Source organism: Falco naumanni, chromosome 20, assembly GCF_017639655.2.
Source record: "Falco naumanni isolate bFalNau1 chromosome 20, bFalNau1.pat, whole genome shotgun sequence".
In the NCBI taxonomy this organism is placed as follows: domain Eukaryota; kingdom Metazoa; phylum Chordata; class Aves; order Falconiformes; family Falconidae; genus Falco; species Falco naumanni.
The window spans coordinates 292898-313450 of NC_054073.1; the positions used below are offsets into that span (position 1 = coordinate 292898).

At 67.6% G+C, this 20553-nt stretch overlaps 2 protein-coding genes across 5 annotated transcripts; both read left to right on the forward strand.

Moving 5' to 3' along the window:
* Positions 1–1965: 1965 nt before the first annotated feature.
* PEAR1 (platelet endothelial aggregation receptor 1) lies at positions 1966–15118 on the forward strand. Its single transcript, XM_040577949.1, is given in 23 exon segments — positions 1966–2057; positions 3700–3792; positions 3878–3973; positions 4507–4607; positions 4687–4779; positions 6282–6528; positions 6615–6729; positions 6819–6955; positions 7564–7776; positions 8924–9098; positions 9546–9666; positions 10146–10309; positions 10391–10493; positions 10563–10709; positions 10807–10932; positions 11576–11704; positions 11782–11997; positions 12065–12180; positions 13313–13424; positions 13571–13630; positions 14365–14441; positions 14443–14554; positions 14959–15118. Coding segments are annotated over 22 exon segments (2904 nt in total). The 5' UTR covers positions 1966–2057; position 3700; the 3' UTR covers positions 15111–15118.
* A 1563-nt stretch (positions 15119–16681) lies between these two features.
* LRRC71 (leucine rich repeat containing 71) lies at positions 16682–20553 on the forward strand. Of its 4 annotated transcripts, XM_040618370.1 has the most exons (15): positions 16682–16916; positions 16987–17103; positions 17185–17316; positions 17459–17534; positions 17642–17716; positions 17809–17877; positions 18007–18166; positions 18243–18326; positions 18413–18499; positions 18626–18725; positions 18912–18951; positions 19043–19110; positions 19196–19304; positions 19384–19499; positions 20282–20553. In XM_040618370.1, the coding sequence occupies exons 1-15, from the start codon at positions 16829–16831 to the stop codon at positions 20479–20481; spliced, it is 1521 nt and encodes a 506-aa protein (XP_040474304.1). In that variant the 5' UTR covers positions 16682–16828; the 3' UTR covers positions 20482–20553. The 4 variants fall into 4 exon arrangements, with proteins under 4 accessions (XP_040474304.1, XP_040474306.1, XP_040474305.1 ...); XM_040618372.1 differs by lacking the exon at positions 19196–19304; XM_040618371.1 differs by lacking the exon at positions 17642–17716.

Genomic DNA, 20553 nt, shown 5'->3' on the forward strand with positions numbered 1-20553 from the left:
ACAGGGGGGCGATGTATGGTCAGGGATCCCAGGATGTTGGGATGCAGGGGAAACACATGGCCAAGGATCCTGCAGTGGAGGGATGGGATGTCTGGGGTGACACATGCCTGCGATCCTGGGATGCAGGGATGATGTGTGCCCAGGATCCCGGGATGCAGGGATGATGTGTGCCTGGGATCCTGGGATGCAGGGATGATGTGTGCCTGGGATCCCGGGATGCAGGGATGATGTGTGCCCAGGATCCCAGGATGCAGGGATGATGTGTGCCTGGGATCCCGGGATGCAGGGATGATGTGTGCCCAGGATCCCGGGATGCAGGGATGATGTGTGCCTGGGATCCTGGGATGCAGGGATGATGTGTGCCCAGGATCCCGGGATGCAGGGATGTGTGCCCAGGATTCCGGGATGCGCAGATGATGTGTGCCCAGGATGTTGGAATGAGGGATCTGTACCTGGGATGCAGGGACAATGTGTGTCTGGGATCCCAGGATGCAAGGACGATGTGTGCCCAGGATCCCGGGATGTGCAGATGATGTGTGCCTGGGATCCTGGGATGATGTGTGTCCGGGATACAGGGATCCTGGGTGACGTGTGCCCGGGATGCCAGGATGATGTCCCTGGGATGCAGGGCACCAGCCCCACGCTGTTAAGCTGAAGGAACCGCGTCCCCGCTGCCCCTTGGCACGAGCGCAGCAGCCCCTTGGCTGGGGGTCCCGGCCACTTGCCCCTGCCCAGTGGGACACCTCAGCTCCAGACCTGCACCCATGGGTGCCAGTGCTGGGTGGGGACCTCCAGGGAGAAGAAGCTGGGGGTGGGTGCAGAGCTCCCCACCTTCGGTGATGCTGTGTGGTGCTGGTGCCATGCGGTGCTGTGCAGTGCCATGCCGTGGTATGTGGTGCCGTGCAGTGCCATGCGGTGCTGTGCAGTGCCGTGCAGTGCCATATGGTGCCCTGTGGTGCCATGCAGTGCCATGTGGTGCCATGCGGTGCCGTGCAGTGCCGTGCGGTGCCATGCAGTGCCGTGCAGTGCCGTGCAGTGCCATATGGTGCCCTGTGGTGCCATGCGGTGCCGTGCAGTGCCGTGCGGTGCCATGCAGTGCCGTGCAGTGCCGTGCAGTGCCATATGGTGCCCTGTGGTGCCATGCGGTGCCATGTGGTGCCATGTGGTGCCACGCAGTGCCGTGCAGTGCCATATGGTGCCCTGTGGTGCCGTGCAGTGCCATGCGGTGCCATGCGGTGCCATGCAGTGCCGTGCAGTGCCGTGCAGTGCCATATGGTGCCCTGTGGTGCCGTGCAGTGCCATGCAGTGCCGTGCAGTGCCATATGGTGCCCTGTGGTGCCATGTGGTGCCGTGCAGTGCCATGCAGTGCCATGCGGTGCCATGCAGTGCCGTGCAGTGCCATATGGTGCCCTGCGGTGCCATGCGGTGCCATGCAGTGCCATGCGGTGCCGTGCAGTGCCGTGCAGTGCCATATGGTGCCCTGCGGTGCCATGCGGTGCCATGCAGTGCCATGCGGTGCCATGCGGTGCCGTGCAGTGCCGTGCAGTGCCATATGGTGCCCTGTGGTGCCGTGCAGTGCCATGCGGTGCCATGCAGTGCCACGCTCTCCAACTGCTCCGGCGCAGAGTCCTGCAGCCACGGGCCATGGGGCAGGCAGGGCTGGCCCCACTGCCCAGGGGGTCGCGGGTCCCCAGAGAGCCCTCAGGGGACAGGGACACCCTCCAGCACCGTGACCTGGCCAGGGGGACCACGGTGGGGTGTCCCCACAGACCCCCTCCTCACCCTGCACCGCGTGGGAGCAGCGTGGCGATGCCGCCGTTCCAAAACCCGCTGGTTTGTGGCCAGAAAAGCAAAAAAAAAAAAAAAAAAAAAAAGAAAAAAAGAAAAAAAGTTAATTTTTTTTTTTTTTTCCCTTTTCCGTAGTCGTCTCCGCGTCCAAACTTCCTGAGCGCGGCTCCGGCCCTCCCTCCGCTTCCGACGGCCGAGCCCACCGGCCAGCCAGCCCCGCGTGGGGGGCTCCCGCACCCCGACCCTGCGCCGCCGCGGCCCCCGGCCAGGTCAGTGCCACTGTCCCCAGCCTGGGGCACCCCGAGTGGTGGCGGTGCCTTTGGGGGGGTTGCCGGAGGGGACAGTCCCCAGTGCCATGGCAGGGAGCATGGGGACATCACACGTTCCCGCAGCCAAGGCGAGGGGATGGGGGGGACACAGCAGATGGGGTGGGGGATGGTGCCGTGACACCTTGTGGTGACCCATTGCTGACCCTGATCTTGACCTTTGCCTCCCCCCCACCCCCCCCACCCCCCCCTTGTTCCTGGGGGTGCGCAGCCCCCCAAGGAAACGCGTCAGCCCTCGGGTTGTGCTGGAGGAAGTTCCAGGGCAGAGATAGTGGCTCTGGGGGGGGCCCAGCACCGTGTCCCCCCCCCCCGGGGTGGGGCAGGGCTGGTCCCTGGTGCCACCCCATGCTGGTGGTGTTGAGTCATGGCACCCCATCACTGGTGGGGGATGCTGCCCGCCCTGCCTGGGGGGTGCTTGGGGGCACCCATGGGGTGGGGAGCACCAGCTCTTGGGGGGTCTCTTGCAGTGGTGACCTGGGGGGGGGGGGGCTCTTCCCCGCAGCTGGCCCCCCCCAGCGATGAGCAGATGGGGCCCCCCGGCATGTTTTGATGACTCCTCCGTTTTCCTGCCAGCATCTCCCAGGAATTGTCCACAGGAGCGCTGGGACCCCCTGGCCCCCCACATTGCCAGGGTAGGGGATGGGGCCATGGAAAGGGGTGGGGAGGGGTCCCCCCTGGCTCTTCCCCCCCCCCCCCCCGGAGGGTTTAGGGGAGGGAATTCCGCCTGCTGATGAGCAATTAATTCCTCACTGCCGAAGGGAAATGGGGGAAACTCCCACTAAACGTTTTTTCCACCCAAACCCAGAGGCTCTGGGATAAGGGGGGTCCCTCCTTCCCTTCCCCCACCCCCTGTTTGGTCCCAAACCACAACCCGGGCCATGGCAAAGAGAGGGATGGACTTGGGGGGTGGGGGTGGGCAGCACCTTTGGGGTGTCCCATGGCCGGAGCAGCATGGAAAGGGCCGTAAATCCAGCTGTGCCGACCAGGAAACCTCTGTTTCCTCCTGCCTCACGCGTCCCGGTAAACACGGCACCACAGGCTTGGGGGGCTCGTTGTCGCCCCATTGCCGGCCCCCAGGCTGGCAGCGATCCCAGAGCCGCCCTGGCAAAGCCGGACCCTCTCCGGGTTGAGCAAGAAGCCGACGGATCTGGGAAACGCAACTGGGAATAAACACGAAACGGGTTGAAATGGGGCCATGGGGCACCACGCCAGAGCTGGAGCCGCTGTGCCGAACTCCGCCCCGGCACCCCGCGTCCCCCCCCTCCGGCAGCATCCCACCCCGGGGTGGGATGCGGTGGGAAAAGTCATGGTGGTGCCAGGATGCGGCCGTGGGTTGTTCGGGATGCTGGGATGAGGCTACGTGGGGCCACCCAGGCTGGGGAGCGGCTGTGCCTCAGTTTCTCCTCGGCACGGGGCAGTGCTGGGGGGGGGGGGCAGCGGGGCCGGGGTGGGGGCTGTTCCTATGGATGGAGGAATGCGAAGGCAGCTCCGGGGGGAGCTGGATCCTGCGCCGGAGCTGGGGGCGGTGGGTGGGGAGCGGGAATGAGGCGAGGCAGAGGGCGAAGCCATCATCTTCCCCGTGCAGGATGGTGCTGCGGGCCACGGTGCTGGCGGTGCAGGTCTGGCTCCTGGCCGCCCTCCGCCCCAGCGACCCCAACGTCTGCAGCTACTGGGAGAGGTAGGACTGGGGGGATTGGGGAGGGGGTGCTGGGGCCCCTCCCCTGGCCAGGACCTACTGTCACCTCGTGTCCTCTCCTGTGCAGCTTCACGGCGGCGGTGAAGGAGTCCTACACCAAACCCCACGTTGTGCCCCCCACCCAGCCCTGCCCGGGGTCCCCCCTGCCCTGCCTGCAGCAGAGGTGGGGAGCCCTGAGGGGCTGGGGGGACACCCATGGCGACGGGGGGTGTCCCGCTGTGGGGTGACCCTATGGCTATGGGGGGCTGGAAGGGGGGTGTCCCCATGGCTATGGGGGGGTGTCTCACTGGGGGGTGACCCTATGGCTATGGGGGGTCTGGAAAGGGGTGTCCCACTGTGGGGTGACCCTATGGCTATGGGGGGCTGGAAGGGGGGATGTCCCCATGGCTATGGGGGGATGTCCCGCTGTGAGGTGACCCTATGGCTATGGGGGGGCTGGAAGGGGGGTGTCCCACTGTGGAGTGACCCTATCGCTATGGGGGGGGCTGGAAGGGGGGTGTCCCCATGGCTATGGGGGGGTGTCCCACTGTGGGGTGACCCTATGGCTATGGGGGGGCTGGAGGGGGTTGTCCCGCTTTGAGGTGTCCCCTTGGCCATGGGTGGGCTGGCGTGGGGCTGTCCCGCTGTGGGGTGTCCCCACGGCCCTGGGGGGCTGGCGTGGTGCTGTGCCCCCCGTGACGGCGCCGGGGGGTGCAGGATCGCGTACCGCACCGAGTACCGCCAGGCCATCCGCACCGAGTACCGCCGGCGCTACCAGTGCTGCCTGGGCTACTACGAGAGCCGCGACGCCTGCGTCCGTGAGTGCAGCGAGTGGGGCGAGTGGGGGGTCCCGGGGGCCCGATCCTGGCTCAGCACCCCCCGCCCGTGTCCTCCCAGCGCGCTGCACCCAGGAGTGCATCCACGGCCGGTGCGTAGCCCCAGACCTCTGCCAGTGTGAGCCGGGCTGGCGCGGCTCCGACTGCTCCAGCGGTGAGGAATGGGGGCTGGGGGGCTGGGGGGGCGGGGGGGACCCCCAGCTTGGGGGGCAGGGAGGGGCAGCGTGTCTGCTGGGAGGGCTGGGCAGCCTGCGGTGGGGCCTGCTGGTGGGTCATCGGCGCTGGGATTGGGATCAGGGGGATGGGGTAGGGATGGGGACAGGGAATGGTACTGGGATGGGACTGGGATGTGGATGGGACTGGGATGGGGATTGAGAACAGAATGGGGACAGGGAGCGGGATGGGAATGGGAGTGGGATGGGGATGGAATGTAGGTGAGACTGGGATGGGATACGTGTGGGATGGAGATGGGGATGGGATGGGGGTGGAGAATTGGATGGAGATGGGATTGGGATGGGATGGAATATGGATAGGACTGGGACAGGGATTGAGATAGAATGGGGACAGGGAATGGGATGGGGATGGGAGTGGGATGGGGATGAAATGTGAATGAGACTGGGATGGGATACATGTGGGATGGAGATGGGGATGGGATGGGGGTGGAGAACTGGGTGGGAAGGGATTGGGATGGGGATGGGATATAGATGGGACTGGGATGGCAATGGAGAATAGAATAGGGGCAGGGAATGGGATGGGGATGGGACTGGGATGGGATACGTGTGGGATGGAGATGGGGCTGGGATGGGGGTGGAGAATCAGATGGAGATGGGATTGGGATGGGGATGGGATATAGATGGGACTGGGATGGGGATTGAGAACAGAATGGGGACAGGGAGTGGGATGGGATGAAGATGAGACTGGGATGGGATACACATGGCATGGAGATGGGGATGGGATAGGGGTGGAGAACTGGATGGAGATGGGATTGGGATGGGGATGGGATATGGATGGGACTGGGATGGGGATTGAGGATAGGATGGGGACAGGGAATGGGATGGGGATGGGAGTGGGATGGGATATGTGTGGGATGGAGATGGGGCTGGGCTGGGCTGGGATATAGATGGGACTGGGATGGCAATGGAGAATAGAATAGGGGCAGGGAATGGGATGGGGGATGGGAGTGGGATGGGGACAAGGAATGGGATGGAGATGGGATCGGGATGTGGGTCAGATATGGATGGGACTGGGAAAGGGGTTGAGAGTATAATGGGGACAGGGAATGAGATGGAGAATGGGCTGGGGACGGAGAATGGGCTGGGGATGGGATGTGCATGGGGTGGAGATGGGAATGGGAATGACTGGGAGGGATTGGGATGGGGAGAGATTAGGATGGGACAGGTATGAGATGGGGATGGAAATGAGGATGGGATGGGAATGGGTCAGGATAGGGGTGGAGATCTGGATGGACATAAGATAGGGATGCAGGTAGGATGTGGATAGGATGGGGAGGAGATGGCGCTGGTATGGGATGGATGGGGCTGGACTGGGCTGGGGACAAGGTGGGAATGGAGAAAGGATGAGGATGGGCTGGGGCTGGGATCAGGATGAAGATGGGCTGGGGCTGGATGGATGGGGCTGGTGGTCTCCCCCGTGCAGAGTGTGACCAGCAGTCGTGGGGGCCGGGCTGCGGGCACCGCTGCGACTGTCACCACGGGGCCCCCTGCGACCCCCTGACGGGGGTCTGCTCCTGCCCCCCTGGCTTCGCCGACCCTCTGTGCCACCAGCCGTGCCCCCCGGGCACCTACGGCCAGGGCTGCCGCCTGCCCTGCCCCTGCCACCACCAAGCCCCCTGTAACACCTCCACCGGCGCCTGCCTCTGCCCCCCGGGGCTGGCCGGCCCCCTGTGAGTAGGGGCTCCTCACCCTGTGCCCCCCCCCCCCCAGCACCCCCCAGCTGGGGGTCCCGCTCACCCCTTGCCCCCTGCTGCAGCTGCGAGGTGCCCTGCCCCGAAGGGACACCCTGTGACACCCCCTGCCCCTGCCAGAACGGGGGCATCTGCCACCCCCACGGCACCGGTGCCTGCGTCTGCCCCCATGGATGGATGGTAGGTGGGCTGCGACCCCCCCCCGCCCCGGGCCCCCAAACGCGGTGCCTGCCTCAGTTTCCCCTGCTGAGCCCGGTGCACCTTTGCAGGGGGAGATCTGCTCCGTGCCGTGCCCCCCTGGGCGCTTCGGCCCCGGCTGCCAGGGCGAGTGTCGCTGCCATAACGGGGGCCACTGCGACCCCCGGGGGGGGCACTGCCAGTGTGCCCCCGGCTTCACCGGAGAGCAGTGAGAGAGGGCCAGGGGGTTGGGGGGGACTGGAGGGGCTGGGGGACAGGGGGCTGGAGGGGGCTTGGGGGCACAGGGGGTGGGGGGTGCCGGGGGATGTGGGCTGGGGGTCACAGGGGGCTGGGGGGGGAGGGGGGTGGGGGGACGGTGCGATGGGGGGATTGGGGGCAGAGGGATGGGGGTGAATGGATGCACAGGGGGCTGAGGGGACAGGGGGCCGTGGGGCACATGGAGCTGGGGGGCAGAGGGGTGGGGGTAGGATGTGATGGGGGATTGGGGGCACGGGGGGGCTTAGGGGGCAGGCAGATGGGAGATAGGGGGGGTTGGCGGCACAGGGGACTGAGGGCTGGGGGTCAGGGGGCTGTGACACGTGGGGACAGGGCACTTGGGGCAAAGGGCAGATGGAGACCGGGGCACACGGGGTCGGGGCCACCGAGCCCCCCCCCCCTTCCCCCGCTGGCACCAGGGCCCTGCAGGCAGGACCACCCCCGCTCCCCCCGCCTGGCATGCCATGAGCTGCACGGCCTCAGCCAGGGGCAGCGGCGGGGGCAGGGGGGGGGGTCCAGGAGCCACCTCAGCTCCGGGGGGGGGGGGCTGTGTCCCCGCAGGTGCCGGGAGCGGTGCCCGGTGGGGCGGTACGGGCAGGACTGCCAGGAGAGCTGCGACTGTGCCAACGGGGGGCATTGCTTCCACGTGGACGGGGGCTGCCTGTGCCAGCCCGGCTTCCAGGGCAGCCGCTGCCAGGAGCGCCGCTGCCTGCCCGGCCTCTACGGCCTCCACTGCCAGAACCGCTGCCTCTGCCACCCCCAGCACAGCCAGAGGTAGGGACACCCCCCCACACCCCCCCCCGGCACCCCCAGCATCCTCGCCTGCCCGCCAAAACCCTCACCTGCACCCAGCATCCTCACCCCCAGCATCCTCGCACCCCCCCAGCATCCTCACCCCTCAGCATCCCCCCAACATCCTCACCCCCCAGCATCCTCACCCCCCAGCACCCTCACCCCCGCCAGCATCCTCATCCCCCCCCAGCATCCTCACCCCTCAGCATCCCCCAACATCCTCACCCCCCAGCATCCTCACCCCCCAGCACCCTCACCCCCGCCAGCATCCTCATCCCCCCCCAGCATCCTCACCCCTCAGCATCCCCCCAACATCCTCACACCCCTAGCATCCTCACCCCCCAGCATCCTAGCGTCCCCCCAGCATCCTCACACCACCCCTTCCCCAGCATCCTCACACCCCCAGCATCCTCATGCCCACCATATCCTCGCATCCCCCCAGCACCCTCACACCTCCAACGTCCTCATGCCCCCCAGCATCCATCCCCCCAGCATCCTCACCACCCCCCCCCCCAGCATCCTTGCATCCCTGCAGCATCCTCCTCCCCCAGAAACCTCACACCTCCAGCATCCTCACCCCCCCCAGTATTCCCCCAGCATCCTCACACCCCCGGCGTCCTAGTGCCCCCCCAGCATCCTCACAAACCCAGCATCTTTGTGCCCCCTCAGCATCCTCACACCCCCCAAGCATCCTCACTTGTCCCCCAAAATCCTCACCCCCCCTCCAGCATCCTCACACCCCCAGCATCCTTGCCCCCCAGCCTCCTCACCTGTCCCCCAAAATCCTCACCACCCCTCCAGTACCCTCACGCCCCCAGCATCCTTGCTTGTCCCCCCAAATTTCTCACCCACCCAGCATCTGTGCCCCCCAGCATCCTCACACCCCCAGGATCCTCACCTGTTCCCCAAAATACTCTCCCCTCCCCAGCATCCCCATGTCCCCCCGGCCTCCTCACCTGTCCCCCAACATCCTTGCCTACCCACCAACATCCTTGCCCCCCCTCAGCCTCCTCACCAAGCAAGCTGGCCAGGTGGCTAGGAAGACCCCCACCCATTTGCAAAGCCCCTTCCCAGCACAGCCAGTGCCCCACACTGGGAGCACTGGGGTGCTGAGCATTGCCCCCCCCAGCTGCCACCCCTTGCTGGGGGAGTGCATCTGCCAGCCCGGCTGGGCTGGGCTCTTCTGCAACGAGAGTTGCCCCCCCGGCTCCTTCGGGGCCGGCTGCCTGCAGGCCTGCCTCTGCCTGCATGGGGGGGTCTGCGATGGGACCACCGGCCGCTGCCGCTGCCCCCCCGGCTACACGGTGCGAGGGCATGGGGGGGGGCTGGGGCAGCGCGGGGAGCACAGGGGGTCCTGAGCATCCGTAGGGGGAGGGGGGTGGGGTGGCTGGGTGATCCTGGGGGCAAATGTTGGGGAAGGTCCTGGGGGGAGAATGAGGGGGTCTGGGTGCTTCTGGGGGGGAGCATGAGGGGGTCTGGGTGGTCCTGGGGGAGCATGGGGGGGGTCTGAGCATCCCAGGGTGGGGGGATGCATGGGCACGTGGGCATCCCTTGGGGGGGGTGGTCATGGCCATGCGGGCACCCCTGGGGGGCAGCTTGGGGTTCCCATGGAAGACGGGGGTTTGGGGTCACCCACTCTCCCTCCAAGCACCAGGAGACCAAGGGATGGATGGGGGGGGTCCCCAGTCCTGGCTGGGGGTCCCAGCTGTCTGGAAGTCTTTTACCGCCCCCCCCCCCCCCCCCCCCCCCAGGATGAGCACTGCTCCTCCCTGTGCCCCCCCGACACCTTCGGGACAAACTGCTCGGGGCGCTGCTCCTGCCAGCACTCCCTTGCCTGCTCCCCCCTCGACGGCTCCTGCTTCTGCAAGGAAGGTGGGTGCACCCCAGGGTGGGTGGCGGGGGTCCCGTCTCCACTCCCATGCCCACCCCATGGAGTCTCCAACCCCACCGCCGTGCCTACCCTGTGGGGTCCCCATCCCCACCCCTGTGCCCACACCGTGGGGTCCCAGTCCCCGCTCCCGTGCCCACCCCATGGAGTCTCCATCCCCACCCCCTTGCCCAACCTGTGGGGTCTCTGCCCCCACCCCGTGAGGTCCCCATCCCCACCCCCATGCCCTCCCTGTGGGGTCCATGTCCCCACCCCCACCCCCATTCCCACCCTGTGGGGTCCCCATCCCCCCTCCCGTGCCCACCCCATCCCACCCCCATGCCCACCCCGTAGGGTTCCCATCCCCACCCCTGTGCCCACCCCGTGGGGTCCCCATCCCCACACCCTTGCCCACCCTGTGGGGTCCTGTCCCAACCCCATGGGGTCCTCATCCCCCCCCCGTGCCCACCCCTCTGTCCCCCAGGCTGGCACGGATCCGACTGTTCCGCGCCGTGTCCCACCGGGACTTGGGGTGCCGGCTGCAACCGAAGCTGCGAGTGCGCCCAGGGGGCTACCTGTGACCCCCAGAGCGGCGCCTGCACTTGCCCCCCGGGCTTGCAGGGTCCCCGCTGCCTGCAGCCCTGCCTGGTGAGTCCTACCTGCTGCCCACACGGGGGGTCGGTGCCACCAGCCCCCTGCTGACCCCCCTGTCCTGTCCCCGTCCCCCAGAATGGGACATTCGGGGTGGGCTGCCGGCAGCGATGCGACTGCGCCTACGCCGACGGCTGCGATGCGGTGACCGGAGAGTGCCGCTGCCTGCCCGGCTGGACAGGTAAGGGGGGTCTGGGGTGGGGGGACCCCCCGCCATGCCCCTGGCCTTCATCCCTCATCCTCCTGGCAGGGCCGCGGTGCAAGCAGCGCTGTCCCCACGGCTCCTGGGGTGACGGGTGCCGCATGCCCTGTGCCTGCCGCAACGGGGCCGCCTGCGCGCCCCAGGATGGATCCTGCACCTGCCCCCCGGGGTACCGCGGGCCCACCTGCCAGCGCCGTGAGTGCCCCCCTTCCCCCCAAAATTGCTACGGGTTGGGCCCAACGCCCACCCGGTGACCCCTGGGCTGAGACCGGCCGCGCTCGTGTCACCCCAGCCTGCCCAGCTGGGCGCTACGGCAAACGCTGCGCCCTGAGCTGCTCCTGTGCCCACGGCTCCTGCCACCCCGCCAACGGCTCCTGCCTCTGCGCCCCCGGCTGGCACGGCCCCCGCTGCGACCAGCGTGAGTGGGGGGCAGGGGGGGCGGGGGGGCATGGGGGGCAGTGGGGAGTGCAGCTGAGCCCAGCCCCACCAGCCAGCACCCCCGGCTTCTGGGGGGCAGCGGGGGCACCTGCCTGGCACTGCAGTGGAGCTGTATGGGCCCAGTATGGAGCTGTAAGGTCCCAGTATGGAGCTGTATGGTTCCAGTATGGAGCTGTATGGGCCCAGTATGGAGCTATATTGGCCCGGTATGGAGATGTATGGGCCCAGTATGGAGCTCTATGGGCTCAGTATGGAGCCGTATTGGTCCAGTATGGAGCCGTATGGGCCCAGTATGGAGCTGTATGGTTCCGGTATGGAGCTGTATGGGTCCAGTGTGGAGCTGTATGGGCCCAGTATGGAGCTCTGTGGTTCCAGTATGGAGCTGTATGGTTCCAGTGTGGAGCTATATGGGCCCAGTATGGAGCTCTATGGTTCCAGTATGGAGCTGTATGGTTCCAGTGTGGAGCTATATGGGCCCAGTGTGGAGCTCTATGGTCCCAGTATGGAGCTATATGGTCCCAGTGTGGAGCTACATGGTCCCGGTATGGGGCTATATCGTCCCAGTATGGGTCTATAGGGTGCTGGGCAGTATGGCTGTGGCTCCCTCCCCCCTGTGCCCCCAGCCTGCCCCCCCGGGACCTTCGGGCTGCAGTGTGACCAGCTCTGCCGCTGCCCCCACAACGCCACCTGCCACCCCGCCAGTGGGACGTGCCCCTGCGCCCCAGGCAGGATCGGGCCCCACTGCGATGCTGGTGAGTGGGTGCAGAGCCTGGGGCCCCCCCGGGGGTCCCTGCCCCACCCTAAGGACCGTCACCCCCCCACCCTATAGGCACCCCCGAGCAGCCCTACACCATCGTGCCCGCCCCGCCGGCAGCCTACAGCTCGCTGGGGCTGGTGCTCAGCCTGGTGGCCCTGGTGGCCTTGCTGGTGGCCGTGGTGGCCGTGGCTCTGTGCTACCATCACCGGCGGAAGGGGAAGGCCAGCCGGCACCTGGCCGTGGCGTACACGGCGGGCCCGACCGACACCTCTGACTACGTGGTGCCAGGTGAGCCCGGTGGCCCGGCTGCGGCCGCGGTGGCCCCGCTGCACGGAGCTAATGCCTGTCCCCCCAGACGTGCCACCGAGCCACCACGCGCACTACTACTCCAACCCCAGCTACCACACGCTGTCCCAGTGCACGCTGCCACCCCCCGGCTCCGGCGCCCAGGACAGAGCCAGCTCCCTCAAGGTACGACGTGGTGCCAGGCAGTGTGCCGCCGTGGTGCCGCCATGGTGCATGATGTGCCACAGTGGTGCACAACGCACCGTGGTGGTGCACCATGTGCTGTGGTGGTGCATGATGTGCCATGGTGGTGCACAACACTTTGTGGTGGTGCATGAGGTACCATGGTGGTGCATGATGTACCATGGTGGTGCATGACACGCTGTGGTAGTGCATGATGTGCCGTGGTGGTGCATGACACGCTGTGGTAGTGCATGATGTGCCGTGGTGGTGCATGATGTACCATGGTGGTGCATGATGTGCCATGGTGGTGCGTGATGTACCATGGTGGTGAATGATGTGCCGTGGTGGTGAATGATGTGCCGTGGTGGTGAATGATGTGCCGTGGTGGTGCACCATGTGCCGCCATGGTGCACAACACACCGTGGTGATGCATGAAGTGCCGTGGTGGTGCATGACACGCTGTAGTAGTGCATGATGTGCCGTGGTGGTGCATGATGTGCCACGGTGGTGCACAATGTGCCGTGGTGGTGCATGATGTGCCACGGTGGTGCACAATGTGCCGTGGTGGTGCATGATGTGCCACGGTGGTGCACAATGTGCCGTGGTGGTGCATGATGTGCCGTGGTGGTGCACGACGTGCTGTGGTGGTGCACAGTGCGCCGTGGGTTTGCACAGGACAATGTGGTGTTGCATGGTGCAGCACAGTGTGGCATGATGCAGCACGGTGTTGCACGGTGCACTGTGGTTTTGCACAGTGCATTGCGGTGTTACATGGTGCAGTACGGTGCTGTATGGCACAGCATGATGTTGCACGGTGCATTATGGTGGTCGATAGTGCCGTGTGGTGTTGCACAGTGCACAATGGTATTGCATTGTGCAGCATGGTGTTACATGGTGCATTGCGGTGTTACATGGTGCAGCACGGTGTTGCACAGTGCACTATGGCGCTGCACAGTCTGCTGTGGTGTTACATGGTGCAGTATCATGTACCATGGTGCACCACGGTGTTGCACGGTGCACTGTGGTGCTCCATGGTGCAGCGTGGTGGTGTATGGTGCACCATGGCGCACCACGGTGTGGCACAGCACCCCTGCCAGGAGCCTTGTGGCCCACCCATCCCCTGTTGGGGCTGCAGGCGCCCAGCACCCCGCTCTTCCCCGGCGCCGAGAGACCCCATGGCCCCGAAGGACACGTCACGCTGCCCCCTGGCTGGAAGCACCTGGGGGCACCGGCCCTGGGCCCCAGGGGTAAGGGGCGGGGGGCAGCACCCAGGGGACCTCGAGAGGGGTGGGTGCCTGGTTCCCCCCAGCTCAGGACCTGCCAGGACGGTTCTGGGCTGGGTTGGGAGTGAGGAAGGAGCTGGGGGGGACCCCCAAAACCTGCTCTGTTATAGGGGGGCAGCTGGACCGGAGCTACAGCTACAGCTGCAGCCTGGGGAAGCAGGAGGGCAAAGGTATGGGGGGGGGGGGGGGGGGGAGGATGGGGATGGGGATGGGGATGGGATGGGACAAGGCTAGGATAGGGCTGGGATGGGACATGACTGGGATGGGGATGGGATGGGGATGGGACACGGCTGGGATGGGGATGGGATGGGGATGGGACACAGTTGGGATGGGGATGGGATGGGGATGGGGATGGGATGGGGATGGGACGGGGATGGGATGGGGATGGGACACGGCTGGGATGGGGATGGGATGGGGATGGGGATGGGGATGGGATGGGGATGGGACGGGGATTGGACACGGCTGGGATGGGGATGGGACACGGCTGGGATGGGGATGGGATGGGGATGGGATGGGGCTGGGATTGGGATGGGATTGGGATGGGATGGGGATGGGATGGGGCTGGGATTGGGATGGGATTGGGATGGGATGGGGATGGGATGGGACACGGCTGGGATGGGGATGGGATGGGGATGGGATGGGGCTGGGATTGGGATGGGATTGGGATGGGATGGGGATGGGATGGGGCTGGGATTGGGATGGGATTGGGATGGGATGGGGATGGGATGGGACACGGCTGGGATGGGGATGGGATGGGGATGGGGATGGGGATGGGGCTGGGGCTGGGATGGGATGGGACAGGAAGGGGCTGGGGCTGGCACTAGCCTGGGACACAGCTGGACACAGCTGCCCCCCCTCCCCACGCTCCCTGGCATGGGGAGCCCCCCAACTCCTTCTCCCCCAGCCCACCCCTCGGAGGGGCTGGGGGCCAGCGCCAGCTCCCTGGCCAGCGAGAACCCCTACGCCACCATCAAGGAGCTGCCCCCCCCCCACCGCCAGGACCCCCGAGGGCAGCTACATGGAGATGAAATCCCCGGTGCGGAGGGAGATGTCCTACGCCGAGATCGGGGTCCTGGAGGAGCCACCCCAGGAGGGTACGGCCGGGGGGTCCCCAGGGCCCCATGAGCCCGGGGGGGAGCACGGCCCTGGTGAGGGGGGCTGCATGGCCCTGGGGGGGGGGACAGGGACCCAGCGATGGGGGATGTGTGGTCTGGGGGGGGACAGGGACCCAGCGACAGGGGCTGTGTGGCTGGGGGGGGACACGGCCCTGGTGAGGGGGGCTGCATGGCCCTGGGGGGGGGACAGGGACCCAGTGACAGGGGCTGCGTGGCTGTGGGGGGGGGCACAGCCCTGGTGAGGGGGGCTGCATGGCCTGGGGGGGGGGGACAGGGACCCAGTGACAGGGGCTGTGTGGCCCTGGGGGGGATACAGGGACCCAGTGACAGGGGCTGTGTGGCCCTGGGGGGGGGCAGCCCCTTGCATCTCCTTGTCCCTGCAGAGAGCTGCCCCGAGGGGGCCGAAGGCGTCACCCCCGCCACCCCCCCCAGCCATTACGACTCCCCCAAGAACAGCCACGTCCCCAGCCACTACGACGTGCCCCCCGCCCGCCACTACCCCCCGTCCCCGCCGCTGCGCAGGAAGGACCGCTGAGGGGGTGGGGGGGGCCAGGGGCTGGGGGGGCCTGGGGCTGTCCCTGCCCCCGGGGGGGGGGCGGGGGGGGTGCAGGGTCTGAATAAAGGGGTGCGGTGTGAGCCGGGCTGCCTGCGCCTCTGTGCTGGGGGGGATCCGCAGGGCTGGGGGGGCTGGGGGAACTGGGGGGGTCCAGCGATGGGCCCAGTAAGGGCCAGTGGTGGCTGTGGTTACATCCCAGTCCTGAGCTCAGTAATGGTCCATGGTGGGCCCAGTAAAGGCCCAGTAAATAGTGCGCTCCTGTGATGGCACCAGTAAGGGCCCACTGGCCCCAGTAAGCGCCCAAGTGATGGCACCAGTAAGAGCCCAGTGGTGGCACCAGTAAGGGCTCAGTGATGGCACCAGTAAGGACCCAGTGCCGGCACCAGTAAGGGCCCAAGTGATGGTCCCAGTATGAGCCTAGTGGCAGCCCCAGTAAGGGCTCAGTGGTGGCCCCAGTAAGGGCCCAGTGACTGCCCCAGTAAGGGCCCAAGTGATGGCACCAGTAAGGGCCCAGGTGGCGGCCCCAGTAAAAGCCCAGAAGTGGCCCCAGTAGGCGCCCAGTGCTCCCAGTGCCGCTGCCCTGTGCGTACCCGCTCCAGCCACAGGGTGGCCATGGGGGCGGCCCCGCCCCTCCCGGAGACTCCGCCCCCGGAGACCTCGCCCCTCCCGGAAACCCCGCCCCCCGCGCGGCCCCGCCCCGCGCACGCGCCGCAGCCCCCCCGAGGCCCCGCCCCTGGCGCTGCCCGGTGGGGAGGGGCGGAGCGGCGGAGGCAGGTCACGGCCCACGCGTGGGACCCCCCCCCCCCGGCATGGGACCCCCAGGGAGGCTGCGTAGGGACCCCCATGGCCCCCACCCCCTCCAACCTGGGACTTCCCCCAAAGGAGACCGCAGAGGGACCCCCATGGCCCCCCTCCGGGCATGGCCCCCCCCGGGGGGGCTGCGTAGGGACCCCCATGGGCCCCCCCCAACAGCCCCTGAGACCCCAGGCATGACACCCCCCCCCGAAGGGAGGCTCCTATAGAGACTCCCATGGGGGCTACCCAACTCGGGGACCCTCCATCACCCCGGGGAGACCACCCTAGGGACCCCCGGAGGGCCCCAGCCCCAGCACCCCCCGTGACCTCCCTAGAGACCCCCCCCATAGTGCCCCCAGCCCTGGGACCCCCCACACACAGGGATCCCTGTAGGGCCTCCAGCCCTGGGACCCCCACTCACATAGGGATCCCTGTAGGGCCCCCAGCCCTGGGACCCCCACTCACATAGGGATCCCTGTAGGGCCCCCAGCCCTGGGACCCCCACTCACATAGGGATCCCTGTAGGGCCTCCAGCCCTGGGACCCCCACTCACATAGGGATCCCTGTAGGGCCCCCAGCCCTGGGACCCCCACTCACATAGGGATCCCTGTAGGGCCCCCAGCCCTGGGACCCCCACTCACATAGGGATCCCTGTAGGGCCTCCAGCCCTGGGACCCCCACTCACATAGGGATCCCTGTAGGCCCCCAGCCCTGGGACCCCCACTCACATAGGGCCCCCAGCCCTGGGACCTCCCCCCCCCATAACTGGATTCCCATAGAACCCCCAGCCCTGGGACCACCATAGGGCCCTGGGTCCCCCCCTGCACACATAGGGACCCCCTGGCCCAGGGCTGTGGGTGCTGGGGGGCGCTGAGCCCCCCGGTGCCCCCCAGCTGAGGGCCATGAGGCGGCGGGGGGAGCGGGCACCCCGGGAGAAGGTGGCTGCGGAGGAGACGAAGAGCCCGGGGAGGAAGGCTGAGCAGGGCGCAGGTGAGCTCCCAGCCCTGGCAGGGGGTGTGGGGGGGATCTGGGGGTCCCCATCATGCCCCCCCCCCCCCAGAGGAGTACCGCTGCAGCGGGATCCTGGAGCAGGATTTCCCCGAGCTCTGCACCCGCGCTGGCATCGCCACCGTCCCCAGAGTCACCCTCCGGCCGTCCCCCAGCTTCCCTGCGGATGGTGAGTGGGGCTGGGGGGGGGGGGGGAGTAGGGGGCTGCTGGCAGCACCCCCCGACCCTCCCCTCGCCCCCTGTCCTACAGAGGAGCCCACCGAGCCCACGCTGGTGGGGGTCCTCGCCCGCATCGAGCGCAAGTACAGCTACTTCCAGCCCTGCATCCAGGTGGAGAGGGAGCCCCAGGACCCCCGGAGCACCCGCGCCGTCTTCCTGCGAGGTGGGTCCTGGGGACCCCCAGCGTCCCCCCTGACACCCAGGGATGAGGAGCCCCTGAAATGAGCCTATGGGAGGCCACATTTGGGGGTTCTCCCCCCCCCCCCAGTCCCATCACGCGACCTTGACCTCCGCGTCTCCGGCAGGCTGGAAGATGGAGGAGCCCATGCTGGGGGTCCTGAGCCAGTGCCTGCCCACCCTGGCCGGCCTGCAGGCAGTGCAGTGAGTGCAGGCAGGGCTGGGGGGCACGGGCAGAGCCGGGGGGGGGGGCGCAGGGTGCCCCCCGAAACACCAACACATCCCCTGGCCTGATGCTTCGTCCCCCGCAGCCTCTGGAAGGTCGGGCTGTCGGAGCGGCTGCTCCCGGTGCTGGTGGCACTGCTGGCGCGCTGTCCTCGCCTGCGGTACGTGCTGCTAATTACCGCTAATTGAGGAACCGGGGGGTGCCAGGGAGGATGGGGAATACCAGCGGGGGGGGGGGGTGTTTGCTCCGCAGGACCCTCAGCCTGGAGGGGAACCCCCTGCCCACACCGGCCTTCCACACGCTGATGGGGAGCGACAGCCCGTGAGTGGGATCGAGCCGCGTTCATCCCTCTGCCCGCTCCACCGAGCCCCCCCGGGACCCCCAGCGGGTCCGTGGCCTGCTGGGGGACCCCCCCCCAGTGCAGGCAGCCCAGCCCAGCGCATCCCGCAGGCTGGTTCACCTCTCCCTGCGCAACAACCGCATCGGGGACGAGGATGCTCGGCTCATCGGGAAGGGTCTTTCCACGCTGAGCCCCTCCGGCCGCAGCCTGGCCTCACTCATCCTCAGCTTCAACCGCATCTCGGACCTGGGGGCTGCCTACATCGCCAGGGTGGGTGTTGGGGGGCCGCCTGGGGGCCCAGCACCCTGCAGCCCAGCGCCCATCCCCTCCCTCGGCTGCCCCACAGGGCTTGCGCTTGAACCGCTCCCTCCTCTTCTTGTCCCTGGAGAACAACGACATCGGTGACGTGGGGGCCACCAGGCTGGCCGAGGTGCGTGCCCCCCACGTCCTGGGCAGGGGGGTGGGCGGCTGGGGGGGGTGGGACCCTGCCCCGAGTGCGACCCCGCTGCCTGCCAGGTCCTGGCACCCTTCGCACTGACGCACGACGAGGTGGTGGAGCGGAGGCGGCTGCTCCTGGCAGAGGCGCTGGGACAGTCCTGCACGGTGAGACACTCCCCGCCCCCCCCCCCCCGCCCCGTTTTGAAGGGGGCACGTTCCCTCCCCGCCCCTGGGAAAGGTCGGAGGCTCCCAGGGGGCTGCCAGCACCCTGAGCCCCCCTCTGTCCCCCAGACCCCAAAAGAGACCAAGGGCCAGAGTGAGGATCCTTCCAGCGCAGCCCCTGACAAGCTGCCCCGGGCCAAGCACGGCAACCCCCCCCCCCAAAAAAAAGGTGAGGAGGTGGGCGGCTGATACGGGGGTCGAGGCGGGCGGAGGGAAGCCCAGCAGGCGGCTGCCGCGTACCCCCCGGCTGCCCGGCTGTGGGGGTGCCCGAGGGTGTGCCTCAGTTACCCCTCCTGCTTTGCGGTACGTGGGGAGGGGGTCGGCAGGGGGTCCACAGCTGCTCACCCCATTGCAGGAGCTGCTGCAGAAGGAGGAGGGCAGGCAGCGCAAGAAGTGTGAGTGAGGGTCCGACGGGCTGGGGGGGCACGGGGGGGGCTGTGCCTGGCTCAGCTCCCTCCCTGCTCTCCCCCCCCCCCCCCCCGGCAGCACCGGAGCCAAGAGCTGCCCGCGGCAGAGATCCAAAACCACACCGCCAGGAGAAGCCGAGCCTGGAGGTTTGGGGGCACCGGGGGGATGGGGTGGGGAGGGGGGGCCTGATCCCGGGGTCCCACAGTCCCTCGGGGACCCCCCTGTGTCCAGGCACCAGATCCGGCCGAGCTGCCTCACCCGCTGCTGGCAGAGGCCAGGGAGCACCAGGGCAGCGTCATCCTGCCGGGGAACCGGGCGCTCCTCAACCTCAACCTGGCCTGTGAGTGAGGGGGGGGAGACCCCTTCATCCCTCCCCTGGCCCCCCACACCCTGTCCCTGACCCCCGTGTCCCTCCGCAGACAACCACGTCACCGAGCGGGGACTCGGCGCCTTCCTGGCAGCGCTGGAGGAGCAGCAGCAGGAGAAGAAACCCAAGGTGCCGGGGCAGGAGGGGCTGCTGTGCCTCTCCCTGGAGGTGAGCCGGGTGGGCCGTGGGGCTGGCATCACCAATGGGCATGTGGTGGGGGCATCGCCGTGGGGCTGGCATCACCCGTGGGCACACGGTGCGGCATCGCCATGGGGCTGGCTTCACCACAGGGCTGGCATCACCAACAGGCACATGGTGGGGGCATCACCGTGGGGCTGGCATTGCCAGCTGGCACGTGGTGGGGCATCACCATGGGGCTGGCTTCACCACGGGGCTGGCATCGCCATGGGGCTGGCATATGCCAACAGGCACCTGGTGGGGCATCGCCATGGGGCTGGTGTCACCAACGAGCACCTGGTGGGGCATCGCCATGGGGCTGGCTTTACCATGGGGCTGGCATGGCCATGGGGCTGGCATTGCCAACGGCCACATGGTGGGGCATCGCCACAGGGCTGGTGTCACCGAGTACGTGGTGGGGCATCGCCATGGGGCTGGCATCGCCAACGGGCATGTGGAGGGGCATCGCTATGGGGCACATGGTGGGGCATCGCCGTGGGGCTGCTGTCACCAACGAGCACCTGGTGGGTCTTCACCATGGGGCTGGCATCGCCATGGGGCACATGGTGGGGCATCACCATGGGGCTGCTGTCACCAACGAGCACCTGGTGGGGCATCACCATGGGGCTGGCTTCACCATGGGGCTGGCATCGCCATGGGGCACGTGGTGGGGCATCGCCATGGGGCTGGCATCGCTGTGGGGCACATGGTGGGGCATCGCCGTGGGGCTGGCATCGCCATGGGGCACAGCCTGACGGCCCACTCCCCCGCAGAAGAACCGCATCCCTCCCGCCAGCCCGGCCTTGGCGCGGCTGCAGGAGCTGCTGCCACCGCAGCACCTGTGGCCCGGAGCGCAGGGCCGGCAGGAGGAGGAGGAGGAGGAGGAAGCACCGGGCACCTAGCCGGCCCCCAGCAGCACCCAAAAGGCCACCTCGAGTCTTGCCTTTTCTATTTAAAAAATAAAATAAAATAAAATAAAATAAAATCCAAATCTTTACCGTGGCAAGGAAGAAAATAAACCAGATTCTACAGCGTCCAACAGCAA